The 18,848-nt window shown below is 46.9% G+C and overlaps 1 protein-coding gene across 1 annotated transcript; it reads right to left on the bottom strand.

Annotated features, from left to right (window-relative positions):
* Nucleotides 1-135: 135 nt before the first annotated feature.
* On the bottom strand, nt 136-8,328 carry LOC133354098 (transmembrane emp24 domain-containing protein 7-like). Its single transcript, XM_061570671.1, has 3 exons — nt 8,072-8,328; nt 4,873-5,121; nt 136-2,441 (listed from the first exon to the last, which is right to left on the bottom strand). The coding sequence occupies exons 1-3, from the start codon at nt 8,285-8,287 to the stop codon at nt 2,205-2,207; spliced, it is 702 nt and encodes a 233-aa protein (XP_061426655.1). The 5' UTR covers nt 8,288-8,328; the 3' UTR covers nt 136-2,204.
* Between the last annotated feature and the right edge of the window lie 10,520 nt (nt 8,329-18,848).

Here is an 18,848-nt window from a genome sequence, read left to right as displayed (position 1 = left end):
GAATCATGTTAACGGTCTTTGGTCTTGGATATCTAAGTGTATGGATTGTGTTTAACAATGACAGTACTGTTTTGTTGAGTGTCTACTCTAAGTATATTTTACACAGCAGACCAATAAAGCATCTTAACACAGTAATAGAAGTGTCAAAACTTTACTTGCACTCTGAGAGTACAGTACACAGGTTATCTGCTGACATGGTACATTTTACAGTACTTCAATTGACCACAATGCATCTTATTGCTCAGCTCGACAGTGCAACAGATATTTGGGCTTACACTCGAGATGAACCTCAACCCAATTAGGCCCAGATGTCTTTCTTCGGGATGCTTTCGATGTCTGAGCACTAGAGGGCATCTAACACTGGGCTTGTGTCAGGGTGCACCTTGAGCATGGGTTTGGGTTGGAGGCAACAATGAATGCTGTTGTGGTTAAGATGCTTATGTATGCTACATAAGCAGCATCCAGTAACTGCACAGTACCAAAAGAGTTATTTAACATAAATAGCCAAAAAACCACTCAAACGACTTTCGTAATTAATTGTCCCTTTTGTGGAGATCCAAGCTGGGTGCTAACTCGCCCCAGCTGATTAGTGTAGCAAATGGTCGCTCACAAGCCATCTGATGTGTTAACGTGAACATATTTAATATTTAAACATTACCCACTCGCTCCAACCAACTAGCGTTTTTATATACGGTGAGCGTGTCATATTATTTTTCGGAGATGGTGGACGAAGATCCAGGTTTTTTTTTATCATGAGATATGATATTTTTCTTGAAAACATAACCCTTGCTTTAAATCAATAAAATGTATTCTTTCATTCATCAACTTGGGCCCTGGTGAATGTGCTCTGCATTCCACGGCCGATTGACAGGAGGAGTGTAACGCCCATTGACAAGCACCTTTATTACCGGTTTCACCAAATTCACCAGGAAATTCACCTGGGTCACTCACTGTAGCCATGGCCATGATAATGCCATCAAACATCAAAGGTGACTGCGAAGTACAATGAGCTCTCTCTCAGTAGCAAGGAGCAGTAGAGTGACCTTTGCTGTGATCAAAACCCAAACATATGAAACAGAATAAAGCATTTTTTAAGGTCGTGTTAGGGCTGTTGACATTTGATAAAAAGGTCACAATGCTTTGCAGAAAGATGAGTCAGATTTTCGCCAATATAGCCAAACCTTTGATGAATGTCAACATTGCAAATGCGAAATGTAAAAACTGTTGTCTGAAATGTGAATTTCATTACATAAGCGACGTTCATAATTTGGAATTATACCGGGAAAATTAGAAAGTGGAAATCTGTCCGCGAATCAAATCCAAATAAAAGCTTCCTATCAAAATATCACGGAGAAAACACAACATTGACCAAATTAAAATACATCAATATTAAACCGCTAAATTCCACACTCACAAAACTATGTAAAATAGAACACACCAAATAATACAAGCATTTAATATCACAACCCTGGCAACAAAATCAAAACATGCTGGTAATATACTGCAAACGAAAGTTTTGTCCACCAATATCTTTAGCCAATGCAACTTATTTAACTACCGCATCTGGCTGGGAACTCGAGGGACTCCTACGCATGTTTAAAATGCAAACATAAATATTTGTTTAAGTTAACCTCTAAATAATAACTTATTGACTTCTCACAGCCAAAAATTTAAACAGTGGGTCAACGTTCCAAGATGTAAGATGAACAGCAAATAGTGCAAACAGAGTGACATTTATAGCCATCCTTTACACAAATTAGTAGTGAATGCAACAGCTGTGCCGTGACTACAACACACACGTTTTAATATTCCACAGCAGCCACGTTGTATCCCATTCGGTTGGTGTTTACGTAAATGTGCCTCCAGAGCATGGTATGGGAGGCACTGCGATGAATATTACCATCAGCGCTTCTCTACACCACACACACTCGGTCCTTCTAGTTTTTGACACCACTATAACCCATGTTACATTTTCTGCAGACCTTTGAGCAAAGCCAATGGCTTAGTTTCCAAAGCAGGCTGACAGCCAAACAAAAGCAGCGCTAAACAGCACAGCCAACTATTTTTTGGAAAATGCATGTTTTGGCTCTTCAAAAAAGACCTATTTAACAAAATTATCATTACATTTAACTTTTTTAATAAGCCATTTGGGCTACAAAATGGTGCGGGCGGCCTAGCGAGCGGTGCACTGCCCCGCGTCGGGGCTAGAGGCCGACCCGCGAGGAGCCCGTGTGCTTGTCCGCGAAGAAGCTCTTGAGGAGCATCACCTGCCCGACCACCACGGAGAGCAGCATGAGCGTCTCGCCCACCGACCACAGCGTGACACGCGAGTTGAGGTGCTCCGCCTGGTAGCGATCCTGCGCCTCCTCCAGCCGGTGGTGCGTCTGGTAGCTTATGACCGACTTGAGAGCCTCGTGGATCGTCACGCAGGCCGACTCCATCTGTCGCGTGGGGGGCAGGCGGGGTGGCAGGGAAGTGAGAAAAACACGTGCACGCATAAACACACGTATGGGACCATCATCAGCCGCGACCTATCCACTACTGGATGAAAGCCTCCTCCAGTCATCGCCATCTCTCATGGCCTCCCGATGCAACAATCCATCGAGCATATGCAAAACAGATTATTTTATTGCTCCATTTCCACAATGGACATGCTGTTAGATGCATTTCCTCTTTTGGCTGCCACTGTTGAGTCTTAACAACTGGCCATCATCTTTTCAAGTGACATGCCCTAGCTCACATATCTTAACATTGAACAATATGCCTCGAATTTGCATTTCTTCTCCGCTCCATATGTTCTTCTTTCTGTCTCCGAGTGTAACTCGATTCATGAAGCGTACTGGTTACACAGGAGAACAAATCATTTTCATAATTAACGTTCCCTTCGGGAAAATGTTGATTTTTCCATTGTCAATAATATGAATCTATAATCACCCGGCATTCGCACACGTCTCATTTTAATCATCATAAAATCGTCTACAACGTTGGTGTGATGTGTCTAACAGCACTTTAAACATTTAGGAGACACGTACTGAAAAATTGGAAAAAAGAATGAGCACTCAACACCTTAAGTGTGGCACGAGCACCAGATAGCCACATACAGTTGGTTAATGTGCACAATGATTGCGTAGCTGGAGACACTTTTTTCTGTTTAATGTTAGAAATGTGACAATACAGTATCTTCATTTGAAGCTTTCGTGGCTGCAGGAAGCCATACTCTTTGGTTCTTTCGGTAAAGTCACGTAGTTAGAATTTATTAAAATAAAACAAAGAAAGAGCCAAAGAGTATGTGACAATATATTCAAATCATTATGCACAAGATTTTGCAGCCCCATTGTCAATCCACCGTGTTCGTCACGGGGTTTGGTTGTTTACTCAAGTTTACCGCGCAGGAGTTGTTGAAGCGGTAAGACTGCCCATAAGAGGTTTTTTGTGTTAGATTGCGTAGATATAGATGCATCGTTAAACCCGCCAACACCTGACACAGCCAATTAGTAAGGTTTGTCACGGTAACAAAACATGCCAATTCGTTATTAGTTTAGCACACCGGTGTTTTGAGAGTAAACCCACATTTACAATTCGAGTACGTCTCGCTGGTAATTACAACCAGCATCATCAGGCGACAGCCAGAGTTGCAGAGAAATCCTTGTGGAGAAGACTGGTTCAGATATCACTCGTTACCAGTGTTTGCCATGGCCAGAAATTAAACTTAAGTCAACAGGTTCAGACCTAACAACAACTGCCATTTGTCACTAAGTGGCGGTAATGTCACCATGGTGCATGTGCCAGGCTATGTGCACTTTGAGGCCATGTGAAGTTTTAAAAGCCCGCTGGAAGGTCGCAGTTTGTTGTTCTTCCCCCGCACCTCCGATTAGCACGGTTGGCTACGTACTGTGCAAAAGAAGTTCAACATACATACACGGGACAGACCCAGGTGCCATGGGTTGACTTAAATGACTGGCAGATGCACCACCTGTGCCCCCTACTGTGCCAACTTGCTGTGTTTTAGCCACCTGGAGCTCCGCTCGCTGTGAGTGTCGCTCCTCTGCCCTCCGCTGTTGTTGGAGGGCAACTGCCTCCAACTACCCAGTAACGTTCTTCATGAACCTCGTAATAAAGTTTTTTTTGGGTTAGATTGTGTAAATGTAAATGTCATTAACCAACCACCACCCGACACAGCCAATTAGTAAAGTTTGTCACATAAACTAAAAGCTTCAATTAATAACTACTTCAGCACACCGGTGTGTTGGAGAGTAAACCCACAATATTTACAATTTGAGTATGATGTTTCGCTGGTGATTACAACCAACATCATTAGGCGATTTGCCAGAATTGAGAAGAAGTCTTCCTGTGTCCGGTCATTAACCAGGTTAAATCCAAGATAGATCGTAGGCAGGCCAGCCTGAATGTTTCTAACCGGCGCAGATGTTCCATTCGGGGAGTCCACATTTCAGAAGCATCGAGAAGGGAGGGCATGACTGTGTGGAGCTAACCACTACCCCACTGCCTCCACACACACTCAAGATAAAAGCACATCGTGCATGCAAGAACTGATTATTATCAATATAGGGAGGTTTTATGCAAATGTTTCCTTAAGGCTCATGGAACAAACAAAACAAGACAGAATGATAAAATATAAACAATATGGACAGAACTAGACTAACAGGGCAGACTAGATGTACAGAACAAGACAGTAAATACAAGACAGTACAAACAAGCCCTTGATGACGATCGAATAAAAACATAAAAAACTGGAACAGATTTATTTTTTATAAATTTGTAATTCAAAATTAAGACAACTTATCGGGTCGCGAAGGCTGAGGAAATATAATTGTTTGGCATCTAACGAACGTCGCCTTCCACAGCTGTCACCTGTGTGAGTGAGACTGCTCCATTTGTGCTGGCCTTGCCCACGGGTTTCTCGTCCCCGATTTGCCAGTCAAAGTAGACGGTTTTGTGGCTGAAGGTGGAGAACTCATTGCTGAAGCAGATGGCGTAGATGCCCTTCTTCTCAGCGGTCCACACGTGGCTGTCGTACTGCTTGCGCATCTCCTTGTACAGGATCTCGCCGGTGGGCCCCTCCACGCGGCAGTCCACGTCGTAGTTCCCGCCCGTGATCACCTGCGTCAAATAAACGTGCAATCAAATGTCAGCGGTACTGGGTCCGCACCGGTCTTTCGCTTTCTCGAGGCCGGCTCGAGAATTTTTCTCAGCTTCCGTCCTTGGCCTTGGGGTTACTCGCCTCAGTCCGAGAACTGACTTAAAAGCCTTGACAATAGCTTCAACCTCGAAGATTCATATTCATAAAAACCTCAATCTAAAATATCCCTTGACACAGATTTAAATAGGATATAAGGCAATTGTGGTACTTAAAAGTTGTTTTATGCAACGGACCCCTGGCCTTAACCAGCCATGACACTGGGTTTGACCTCAGCTCGACCTTACGGATGTTTCCCTTGACCACCTTGGCATTGTGGGTCCTGGTTTTGAATCCAAGACTGACTGTCAGAGTAATGACATGGGCACCTCTCGGATCATGGGTTTGAATATAGTGATTCAGCTGCATGTGATTAAATCTAATTCACAAGTTCAGTGAGATGACAGGTTCAACTGGGTCAGCATTGAACCGCACCATAACCCATAATACAAGAATTAAAATAAGGATTTTTTCTAAGAGGGTGGGAGGCTCAAGGATCACAGTGCTGAGTTGGCAATGCTGAGATTATGGATGTATGTCCAGGCTGCTGCGATTAAACAGAGTTCTCAAGTGCAGTGATGTTGATGGTCGCAGCCTGATCACCTATGGCTGTACAAAAAAACACATCACATGAATACTCTTTGGTTCTTTTGGTAAAGTCACGTAGGTATAAAATAAAATAAAGCACGACGTTTCGGGCGCAACACAAGCGTCCATCATCAGGTGGGAAAGCATGGTCTGCTGCTGAGGCAGACTGTTTAAAAAGGTTTGAAATGGGTGTAGCGCAAGGGTCATAAAACAGTCTGCCTCAGCAGCAGACCACGCTTTTCCACCTGATGATGGACGCTTGTGTTGCGCCCGAAACGTCGTGATTTATTTATTTTATACCTACGTGACTTTACCGAAAGAACCAAAGAGTATGGATTCCTGCAGTCACGAAAGCTTCAAATCAAGACATCATATTAAATTGGGTTTTTCAGTTCAACGTGCATAAATTCGAACTCTTGAGAATTAAACGTACTGGTTTGTCACGTGATGAACATCGCTCTTTTGCGCAAGTTCTACCAACTAGTGTGGATAAAAGGTCATTTGAAGAGCAGTTCTGTTCTCTAACATGGGCTCATGGACTCTTCTACAGGAGATACAAATAGATTATTCGTCTCATAACTTGACGCTGATAGCACACTCGAGACACAACTGAGAACACCACGTATGAAATGACAAAAATGTCCATTTGACATGTGACGAACGCTCTTTGCCGGGCACGTAAAAGGCATTTTCCCTTAGTAGGCATAAACAGACAGCGACATCGTTGTGGGACATCCCCAAGGCTCATTGTCAAACACACTGTGGTGCACTGCTCCCTGCGGGGAGTCTCAAATGTGCAGTACAACTCTTGATACAGAAACATGAACAAAGAACGGTGAATAGGAAATGCCACAAGCGGGCAGCAAGTGTCCACACCTTCCAGTGACAGGTTTCGACTGCCAATTTAATCCGTGCCTCATGGCTACCGTTTCACAATGGCCTAGTTCAAGCTGGTCTTCTTAGGAACTGCCAATTGCCTTTCCAGGCCCTCTAGGCCTGAACATTGAATGTAATGTTTTAGCAAGTAAAACCGAAGCATTGTATGTAAACTATGAATTGTAAATTTATACACACATTGCGTTGCTTATGAGCGACGCTATAACATTAATACTTTTTACATGCGGTGACAAAAGTCTACAGCACTGCAGCAGTATCTACCAATCGGGAGATGACACGAGATACCCGATTCACAAACCCATCTTGGGATTTAGCTAAATAACAAAACGTATGGGCGTTGCGATGGAAACCTATTGTGAATCATATTTAACACTTGACATTTTAAGCCAGTAAAGTCACGTAGGTATAAAATACCTAAGTGACTTTACCGAAACAACCAAAGAGTATGGATTCCTGCAGTCACGAAAGCTTCAAATCAAGATTTTAAGCCAGCTAATGTGTCATTCGATCGGCCCTCCTGGATAAGCAATAAACAAAGACATCTCATCTCACAACCACACACGTACACCAAATTGAAATAGCCTCCACACCTCACACACACACACATTGTAACCACCCTCAGCACAACCACCACCACTCATAACCCAATAATTCCGTACAGAACATCACCCGCGGAACATCGCCATCGTCATCATCTGGAGTGAAAACCCCCTCTGAAGTGACACCACCACGACCACCACCACCAAGACAAAGATCCCCCGTGTAGCCTAAACTGACTCTTGGGGCAAGTGCTGTTTAGCACCTATGAAGGCCGGCACGGCACACGAGGGGGTAGGTGGCCAGCACCCCACCCGACCGCCTTTGTCTCCCCAGGTACTCATTTGAGGCTGAGTCGACCTCGGGGAGGAGGCCCAGGACCGGCTCAGAGATAATCGTCACTGCTGTTCGTGGCCACGAGCAGCGAATCGAACTCGGTTCGTCTGGTTCGTGGCGCAGTGCGCGAACAGCTACGCTACCGCTCCCTACACCACAACCACCACCACAACCTACCACAGCCACCGCCACAACCACCACAGCCACCGCCACAACCACCACAGCCACCGCCACAACCACCACAGCCACCGCCACAACCACCACAGCCACCGCCACAACCACCACAGCCACTACAACCACCACCACAACCACGACCACCACCACAGCCACCGCCACAACCACCACTACCACCACTACAACCACCACCACCACAGCCACCACCACCACGACCACCACGACCATCACCACAACCACCACCACCACCACCACCACTACCACCACCACAACCACCACCACCACCACCACCACAACAGCCACCACAACCACCACCACGAGCCCACGCCGCCACCATCGCACCTGGTAGTCGAGCGTGTTGCGCGCTCCCTGCTGCACCTCCTCGTAGAAGCACTGCTTCGCGTTGTCCTTCAGCTCGAACGTGAGCTCCGTGCCGTCCGCGGGCACAGGCAGCAGCAGCAGCAGTAGCAGCAGCAGCGAGGGCAGCAGCAAGGGCAGCAGCAGCTGCAGCTGAGCAGAGCGAAGGGCAGCAGCGGATCGAGGCCGCGTTGCTGCCATCGCCGCCAGCACCGCGCGCTTCCTGCCGACCTCTGACCCCGCGCGCTTCCTGCCGACCTCTGACCCCGCGCGCTTCCTGCCGACCTCTGACCCCGCGCTTGAACCACGACCCCACCCGATCTATGGCTTATTGTGTTATAGCATGTAAATATATATACTCATGTACTTCGTATTCACAATGCACAGCTAAACTTAAAAGTGTAAATGTATTATAATGGTTTATGTCTGTATTGTTTGTGTGAAAACAGTTGCTGAGTAGAGAGAGAGGCCTAACACGTGCAGCGGCCAGGCACAAACAGCACTCCGATGGAAGCTGGAGTTGATGAGAGTGCAGCGGGGTTCTTGATCTGATCCAGATTCCATTGGAACCTCCTTTGCCAGTAGCAAAATTTGATAATTGTTTTTTACCCTTTTGTCTGGCAACAAAATGACACCTTTTTTTGTTTGCATTCCGACTGCATGTATTGTGGTCAATGCAAACATGACTCCTTGTAAAAAAAGGTGTCAGTTTTGTTGCCAGATAAAAGGGTAAAAAAACAATTATAATATTTTGCTACTGGCAAGGAGGTTCCAATTGTGTAAATGCTTAACCCGAGCTCTCATACTCTGATGGTGCATTGTCTTTGAGTTGTACGCCTTTTGGCGTCATTTGGTCAAACATCATGTGAGACTAGGCTCTAAGGAAAGCTGTCTCGGGTGTGGACCAATCAATTTCAAGGACAGTGCATACATTATCAGAGTTATGTTTTTTGTTTGCATTCCGATTGCAGGTATTGTGGTCAATGCAAACATGACTCCTTGTAAAAAAAGGTGTCAGTTTTGTTGCCAGATAAAAGGGTTAAAAACCAATTACCTGATCCAAATAATTTGTTGTAAGAGATTGGGAAGTTTGGTCAATTAAACCCCGGCTGCCCCAACGACCCGGACCTTGCGGGTAGGCCCTCGTACAGCAATGGGTTGACAAAAGTGGACATTGTGTAAACTTAAGTCGTTTTTTTACGACTAATTTCAGATTATCCACACGCAAAGGGCGCGACCATTGGGTTTACAAGTTGTTTTGCTTGAATATGATAACTTAAAATTCGAGCATAATATTCAGAATATTATGCTTGACAAACGATATTCCGCTGTACACAACACATCGCAACTTGTCCTGCAGCTATAAACTGTACAGCCCCTGGGCTAACGGGGGCCACGGTGGCTAGGAGATGTTAACTCCCTCGCCTGGTATACAGGAGGTCGTGGGTTCGATCCTGACTCGAACGCCTGCTGTATACTTGGAGTTTGCGTGTCTCTCTCCCCATGGTCGCGTGGATTTTTCTCTGGGTCCTCTGGGTTTACCCTCCACATTTAGCAACGTAAGTTTAGAGTATTTGACTGATATAAATTTAAACATGATAAGCCACTTCGCTGATCTATCATTTTAGATAGCCAGGTCGTTTTTGAAAAAGATCTACATAGCTCAGTGGGCCTTACCTGGTAAAATAAAAAAAATTGTTGTCTCTTTGGTACAGGCTGCCCGACAAATAAACAATTACCCCTCAACATTTATCAATAACACGTTGCCACACGTTAAATGTCAACAGTGATGTCACTGGGGTACTATGGTGGCGCGCCAGCCATAAAAGTTTGTTTTTCATGTAAAGCGAATTTAAGCAGATATCCCAGTAAACATGCAATGTTGGGCCAAAGTTGGCCCAAAGTTTCACGTTTACTGGGATGCCAGGACACGAACAAAACGCTACTGGGGATGCGAGATGTGAGTCACATGTAAAGGTTTTAGGTAAAGGTGTTGTGATCTCAATGCTTGTATTACTTTATATGAATCAAAGCCAACTCTGAACTCAAGAAGCACAGACTAAAACTCATGCGATCAATGTTCATGTCTCGTACACTCACGTACACTGGTATTCATTTGCATAGGAATTGTTACAGGCCGTGTGGGCTTTAATATTTTAAAGACAGCAGACGATGTTCTACGGAACAGGGAGTTCGGATGAGGTGGAGCAGTCGCTAGAGGGCGTCGTAGGAGCGGCGCTCACAAAAACGGTGTTCGGGGCCGTCCATAAATGACGTCACGCACCTAGGGGGGGGGGTCAGACATTTGTGACGATGTGTGACGAGGGGGTGAGGTTTTAGAAATGTGACGTCACATCAAAATGCGCAACTTTAAATATAGACAACACGTTCTACTTAATTAAATAGACTTTTTTTAATAAATGTTTTCTCCTACAACATCAGTGTAGCGCCACATTAAACACGCACTACAATCACAATAGTTCAAAGCGATTTGAAGCATGTTTTTTTTTGGGGGGGGGGCAGAGCTTTGTGACGTCATATTTGAGGGGGGGGTCTGACTTTTTGTGACGTCGTGTGATGAAGGGGGGGGGGTCAAAAATCGCGTGACGTCATTTATGGACGGCCCCTTACCGCATTAACTAGTGCACGTGGGGGTTCGTAACCAATATACACCGATCCATATTTGAGTTTGCAGTCTGCACTATGATTCTGTTATGATAGCTTCTTATGATGATTTAGAGATTGAATGAGCTCACGTGGTTTCACCTCATTGTTTGCAGATTCATCTTCTTGGTTCTTTCGGTAAAGTCACGTAGAAGGGAAGTAATAAAAATAATAAAAATAAAACATAATAAAATAATTCTCAAGACGTTTCGGCCACAGCCGCTTGCGTTCTGGCCGAAACGTCGTGAGAATTATTTTATTGTGTTTTATTTTTATTATTTTATTACTTCCCTTCTACGTGACTTTACCGAAAGAACCAAGAAGATGAATCCCTGCAGTCACGAAAGCTTTAAATCGAAATGTTTGCAGATTATATATTTCTTCCAATCCGCCTTCAATAATTACGAACGTCTGTCACTCTAATGACTAATTCAAATATGTAAATGACGATAACACTCATCCTAATAAAATACAAGTAATGCCAATGTAATGTATGCATCAATACAGCGCATCAATATTGGACTGGTGGTGGTGATGGACATCTTGGCCAACACCACGGTTAGACTGGAGGAATCCGATGAGCTATGAAACTTTTCACAGATGTCCAGTATCAATTGTGTCCAGCTCAATTCTGGTGGAATAGTTGATGTCTCCCTACTCAAGTAGACCTCAATTAATAGGCCTTATTAAGCCTGAAGGGATGAAGGCCTACGTCAATCTACGACGGGATGTTAAACTCGTTGTTTTAGTATTATCCCCCCCCCGCTCCTCGAGTTACCTACTATACTCTTCGGTTCTTTCGGTAAAGTCACGTAGATAGAAAATTAATAGATCACGACGTTTCGATCGCAACACAAGCGACCGTCTTCAAGTGAGAGAGAGAAAGCTACTGAAACAAGGTCTTATATAGGCCTGAGATGGGTGCCTGAGGCTGTGGAAGTGGCTATTGTATTGTGAGAGATTAGCATGTCAATGCAGAAATGTCTGTCCGTCCCGCGCGTGACGTCACTCCACATGAGGCCCACCCCCCTCATTAATATTCATGAGTGGGTGGATTTGTACACTAACGCAGAGGAAGGTCGAGCTGAATTAAATAATTTATTACGCAAAGTCGCTTCAAATGTGACGTTTCTTTACAGAAAGTGACGGTACAAAATAAATGTACGCAGCACAGTGCTACATCCATGCGTGACGTCACTGTAAAAGAGCCCCCCCCCCCCTTCATGAATATTCATGTCCGCGTGGAAATTTACACTCACGCACAAGAAGGTTGCGCACTCCACATGCCGCACCCCTCCCCTCATTAATAATCATGAGCGGGTGACGTCACTCCACATGCCGCACCCCTCCCCTCATTAATAGCCATGAGCGGGTGACGTCACTCCACATGCCGCACCCCTCCCCAATAACCATTAGCGGGTGACGTCACTCCACATGCCGCACCCCTCCGCTCATTAATAATCATGAGCGGGTGACGTCACTCCACATGCCGCACCCCTCCCCAATAACCATCAGCCGGTGACGTCACTCCACATGCCGCACCCCTCCGCTCATTAATAATCATGAGCGGGTGACGTCACTCCACATGCCGCACCCCTCCCCAATAACCATCAGCGGGTGACGTCACTCCACATGCCGCACCCCTCCCCAATAACCATTAGCGGGTGACGTCACTCCACATTGGGGCAACCCCCATCATTAATAATCATGAGCGGGTGACGTCACTCCACATGCCGCACCCCTCCCCAATAACCATTAGCGGGTGACGTCACTCCACATTGGGGCAACCCCCACTATTAATAATCATGAGCTGAACAATTTTTCTATTTAATATTTGAGATTTACTGCAATATACACCCGTCCCTGGACGGGGAAAAAAAGTGAGTTAATTATGATTGTGCTATCACTGTTATGATGTAATGGTCCTCCATCGCGTCTCCCACGACATCATCATTCCCTACCCCGTACACACTGGCGACAATCCCTGCACCTACTTGACCGGGAGTAACCCCGCGGTATTTACCATCTGTGATTAGAGGCCGTCCATAAATGACGTCACGCACATGGGGGGGGGGGGGTGAGACATTTGTGATGATGTGTGACGAGGGGGGGGGGGGGTTTGAGAAATGTGACGTCACATCAAAATGCGCAACTTTAAATAGATATAGAATTGTTTTAACAACACTAATTGTTATAACAACACTCCTACAACATCAGAGTGCAGCGCCACATTAAATACGCACTACAATGACAATAGTTTAAAGCGATTTGAAGCATGTTTTATTTGTGGGGGGGGGGGGGCAGAGCTTTGTGACGTCATATTTGAGGGGTGGTCTGACTTTTTGTGACGCCGTGTGACGAGGGGGGGGGGCGTTAAAATCGTTTAAAATCGCGTGACGTCATTTATGGACGGCCCCTTAGTGACGGGAGATGAGGAGGCACGGTCCGAGATGTGACGATATGTGATTGGTAGCTGAGAATGAGGTGATGGGGATGAGAGGAGGGAATGGGAGCGCGGATGTTCCGATAAGTTACGGGGGGAGGAGAGAGGTGTGGCTGAAGGAGGGAGCTGTGTGTATTGGAGTTTGGAATAATAGGACTGGAACCATGACTTGTCTCGGCGTGTTGGTGAGAGTGTCCGCTACAATAACGCGCGACAAAGTATCAATTCAGATTTTTCCAAAATCTGTTTCCTGAACGATCGGCCCACGGAAGCAGATGCCGCAGAGCTACCTCGGAGATCCCTTCAAGTGATCTCTGATCCACAAAGTAGCGTGCAGCATTTTCCCAGCCACTCTGCCACTGGGAGCAATGCTTGTTGCATTACTGTCAAATCGTTGTTTTAATTCTCAAAGTTGGAGTTGAGCCAAATTAAGTTCAGGAGCAAATTGGTGACTGGATTGACATCATCAACCCAATTAATTTAAAACGCAATTCTGAGCCACCCGGCCACCTTTGAACTCGCAGTTCCTTATTGTGACCTTATCTATCCACAGTGGTTGTGTAGTGACGTATATTGGGTCACTACGGCATTTAGCGCCAGCTACTGAGAGCAGAGTGCAACTGTGCGTGTTAGAGCCTCTCTCTGGCACCATAGTATGTATGGCATGGAAGGGGGACCTAGGGGGCATGGTTCTGGTGACAGTCAGAGATAGGGCAGTTGAGGACGTGACAGTCTAGGTCAGCGGTCGGGAACCTATGGCTCGCGAGCCATATATGGCTCTTTCCAGTGACGGCATATGGCTCCCAGACAATTTTGAGTTGAAAAAAAATTAATAATAAAAAATTCAGTTTGGAACTGATTTTAAAATACTTGTGCTATTGCTTAATAATACTGTGTCATTTTAAAGTAAACAGAAATTAGTTTTGAAGATAAATTTCACGGGTCACGCCTGCATGAAGCTCAACCTCACCACGTATGAACCAGACTACAAGGCCATCAGCAAAACCATGCAGCACCAGAAGTCGCATTAAAAGTAAGACATATTTAATTTATTATACGTTAAAAATACTATATGGCTCTCAATGAAATATATTTAGAAATATTTGGCTTTTATGGCTCTCCCAGTCAAAAAGGTTCCCGACCCCTGGTCTAGGTGAACCCAAGAAGGCACGTGGCCAGGAGAGGCTAATGAGGGGGGGCAAAAGGTGGCGAGTGGGACACGTGATGTATGGCCCAGAACCTTCTAGTAGGATCTAGAAGGGGGCGTGGCCGAGGGCGGAGCCAGCCCACCCTCAGGGGCATAAAAGGGAGGTCCCGAAAGCCGATCGAGGCTGTCTTGTGAAATGGAACCCACCGTGCTACGTCTCTTCGATCTTCGGGCTTCGGTCGTCACGTTCGGCATCGTGGGTCAGGCAGTGTGTTACTGACGTGACCCGGTTATGTAGTTACCCCGTTGTGGTCTAGTTAATCGTGGTAGTTACCACCTATACCGTTATCCTGTGTACGTTTATATAGTTACCCTGTTGTGGTCTTAGAATAAACGTGTTGCCTCCAAAGTCAAGTTTGTGTCTCCGTGTAACCCACTACAGTTGTAATAATGGTGATGATGGTTAAGGCGTGTTAGCCAGTAATGTGGTGCTGGTGATGATGATCATGCTTATGATGGAGATAATGATGGTTAAGGCGGTGGTATTGATGATGGTTGTCATAATAACGATTGTTGTGGTGATAGTAATGGAAGCGATGATGGTGGTGATTGTGAAGATGGTGGTGGTGATAATTGTGGTGGTAATGAGGTTGACGGTGGTAATGATCACGACAGTAGTGGTGGTGGAATTCTTCTTTTTCGTATGGCTGACGTAGACGCAGAGTAACAACCACAATTTTACATTCAGGTGGTCAAGCCAGATAACAGCGTCAGGAGCAAGCGGTGTGTATCGCTGTGACGTGGATCGGGCATTGCGTCGTTATATGTTGTACGGTCTGTTCTAGATGACGCAGTGGTGGAATTGATGTTGGTTATAATGATGATGGTGGGGTTAATGTGGGGAGTGGTAGTGTAGCGCTTAGCACGCTGTGCTACAAACCCGGTGACCCGATTTCGATTGCCGCTCACGGTCATACCAGTGACGGTTATCTGAACCGATCTTGTGCCTCCCCTAGGTTGACTCAGCCTCAAATGAGTACTTGGTGTAGCGTGTAAACATCATCACTGGGGAGGCAAAGGCGGCCGGGCGTGGTGTTGGCCACCCACCCCCTCGTGTGGCGTGCTGGCCTTCATAGGTGCTCGCTAACAGCAATTGTGGTGGAGTTGACATACAATGTCGTAACCCCCACGCCTTCAAATCCCATGACCACTGAGCTTGAAGAGGTCACGATCCCGTGATGGTGACGGCCTTTTTGATTTTTGTTGTCGCTTAGCTCCCAGCGACCCCATTCACAAGCTGCTGCCCGTTTAGAATGGCTTCTGTGAATAGGGGTCGGTGGGTGGGGGTGTGTGTGTGTGTGTGGGTCTGAGGGTTATGCAATGTGTGGCTAGAGGCGTTTGTGTGTCTTGGAGTATGTGTGTGTGTGGGCATGACTGTGGCCTTCTCCCTTCTCTACGCTTGAGAAACGTGGACCCCTCTAATGGAACATCTACGCCGGTTATAATCATTTAGGCTGGCATGCCTATGGTCCATTCTGGGTTTAACCAGGCTGGATTGTGTGAGGAGCTCACAAATCTTTGAAATATCTGGACACATTCCTATCAGTGAGCTCCTCCGGCAGGCAAGGCTGCGCTGGCTGAGTCATATAGCCCGCATGCCCAGCCACCGCATGCCCAAGCAACTTCTGTTTGGCCGCATAGACGGGTCTAAACGGGCATGGCACGAGATGGACTGATGCGGTGCGGGAAGATGTGGAGCTGAGTGGACTTGCCAATGACTGGTACCAGCGGTATCCAGATCGGCCTCTGTGGAGGAGGCTCGTGAAGGACGCTGCTGGGCAGTTGGAGGCAGTCGCCCTCCAGCAACAACGAAGAACAGAGGAGCGACGCTCACAACAATGGAGAGCCGGGCGGATAAAATGCAGCAAGTTGACACAGTAGGGGGTGCAGCTGGTGCATCTACCAATCATCTCAGTCAGCCAACTCATGGCACCTGCATGGGTCTGTCCCGAGATCTCCTGTCTGCGAGCCTTCAACACTTCACTTGGCCTCAAAGTGCACCTGGCCTGGCACAAGCGCCGTGGTGACGTCACCGTCACTTCGTAGCGAATGGCGGGTGGTTGGTGTGTTTGGGGGTGTAATGTTTGAGTCAGCGTATGTGTAGGAATGCGTGTGTGGCTGGGTGTATGACAAAGGCGGCCGGGCGTGGTGCTGGCCACCCACCCTATCGTGCGTCGTGCCGACCTTTATTGGTGCTCGCTAACAACACTTGGGGGCCGTCCATAAATGACGTCACGCACCTAGGAGGGGGGCGGTCAGACGTTTGTGACAATGGGTGACGAGAGGGGGGGGGGGGTGAGAAATGTGATGTCACATTAAAATGCGCAATTTTAAATAAATATAGACAACACGTTCTACTTAATTAAGTATACTTTTTAATAAATGTGTTCTCCTACAACATCAGAGTGCAGCGCCACATTAAATACGCACTACAATGACAATAGTTTAAAGCGATTTGAAGCATGTTTTATTTGGGGGGGGGGGGCAGAGCTTTGTGACGTCATATTTGAGGGGGGGGGTCTGACGCCGTGTGACAATGGGGGGGGGGGGTCAAAAATCGTCCAAAATCGCGTGACGTCATTTATGGACGGCCCCTTGCCCCAACAGTCTCCTCAGGCTATACGGATGAGCTATACATTTATGTGTATCGTGATGGAAGTGTGTGCGTGGCTGGTGTGAATAGGGGTGTGCATGTGTCTGTGTGTGTAGCTGGCGGGGTTGGGAGGGTGAATGTGTGACTGTATTGTATGGGAACGGTGGCGCACAGTGGTTAGGGGCCGTCCATAAATGACGTCACGCGAGTTTGGACGATTTTTGACCCCCCCCTCGTCACATGGCGTCCCAAAAAGTCAGACCGCTCCCTCAAATATGACGTCACGAAGCTCTGCCCCCCCCCCCCAAAATAAAACATGCTTAAAATCGCTTTAAACTATTGTCATTGTAGTGCGTGTTTAATGTGGCGCTGCACTCTGATGATGTAGGAGAAAACATTTATTAAAAAGTCTATTTAATTAAGTAGAACGTGTTGTCTATATGTATTTAAAGATGCGCATTTTGATGTGACGTCACATTTCTCACCCCACCCCCTCGTCACAAATGTCCGACCCCCCCACCCCCCCTAGGTGCGTGACGTCATTTATGGACGGCCCCTTAGTGCGCTCCGCTACAAACTCGGTGACCCAAGTTCGATTCCCGCTGCACACCAAGAAATGACAAATATCTGAACTAGTTCTGGGCTTCCCGACTCTGCCTTAAATGAGTACCTGGTGCGGTGTGTAGGCATTAGAATTGGGGAGACAAAGGCGGTCGAGCGTGGTTGTTAGTCACCCACCCACCTCAAATGTGTACCATTCCGCCAGTCACACCTGCTCGCTAACAGCACTTGCCCTCACAGCCTGTCCCAAGGTGTTCTTGACTGACGATTGTTGTCACGGTGTGGATGGAGGTGTGCGCGTGTGTTGGGGCCACGTGGCGGTCACTTCCAGGGAGCGGTGGTGCAGTGGTTGGCGCACTGCGCTGGGATCTCGGCCAGCTGGACTCCACAACAGTGTCGAGCAAAATCTCGAGATCTACCCCGAGTTCCAGCCAATGTTGATTCGGCTTTAAACGAGTACCTGGCGCAGCGTGTAAACATTAACCACCGTCTTTCACCCGTGCTCTCTCACGGTCATAGTCGGTGCCTGGCAGCAGCGCACTGGCCCCAACATTCTTCACAGACCACGCAAGGGATCATATTCTTGGGTTTTTTCGGTAAAGTCACGTAGGTAAAAATTTTCAAATTAATAAAAGTTAAATACAAATAAAATAAAAATCACGACGTTTCGGAGGCAACACAAGCTTCCGTCTTCAGGTGGAACCGTCACAGCCCGCTTGCTGTATCAAGTGAATGAGGAAGGGATGTGTGTGGCTGGTGGGGAGGGGGGTGCGGGTCTGTGGAGATGGTGGAGGAGGGTGTGAGTGTGTGGGGATGATGGACATCGGAGGTAATCGTTGGTGAGGAAGGGTTGTGTGTGTGTGGATGTCTTTGTGGGGAGCGGTAGCGTCGTGGTTAGCACGCTGTGCTGCGAATACGGCGGCCCGAGTTAGATTCCCGCTCACGGCCAATAACAAAGACGATTATCTGAACCGGTTCTGGGTCTCCCCCGTGTCGACTCAGCCTTAAATGAGCACCTGGTACGGTGGGTAAACGCCAACATTGAGTAGACAATGCGGCTGGACATGCTATTGGCCACCCACCCAACACCTTGTGACGTGACGGCCTTCATCATAGGTGTTCGCTTGCAGCACTTGCCCCAACAATCTGTGAGGACTGTATGGGGCTCTTTGTCTTCTGTGTGTTGGGCTGGCGACGTGTGTGTAATATGCTAAACAGTTGGATAATAGTGTGTGTGTGGTGGTGGGGGGCTTGGTGGTGCTTTCCCGGTCTTCATAGGTGCTGCTCGCTGACA

The sequence above is a fragment of the Lethenteron reissneri genome, chromosome 46 (assembly GCF_015708825.2).
Source record: "Lethenteron reissneri isolate LAM-NWPU_2019-01 chromosome 46, ASM1570882v1, whole genome shotgun sequence".
In the NCBI taxonomy this organism is placed as follows: Eukaryota; Metazoa; Chordata; class Hyperoartia; order Petromyzontiformes; family Petromyzontidae; genus Lethenteron; species Lethenteron reissneri.
The sequence above is the reverse complement of the archived record's forward strand: the minus strand, read 5'-3'. Positions and strand labels throughout refer to the sequence as shown.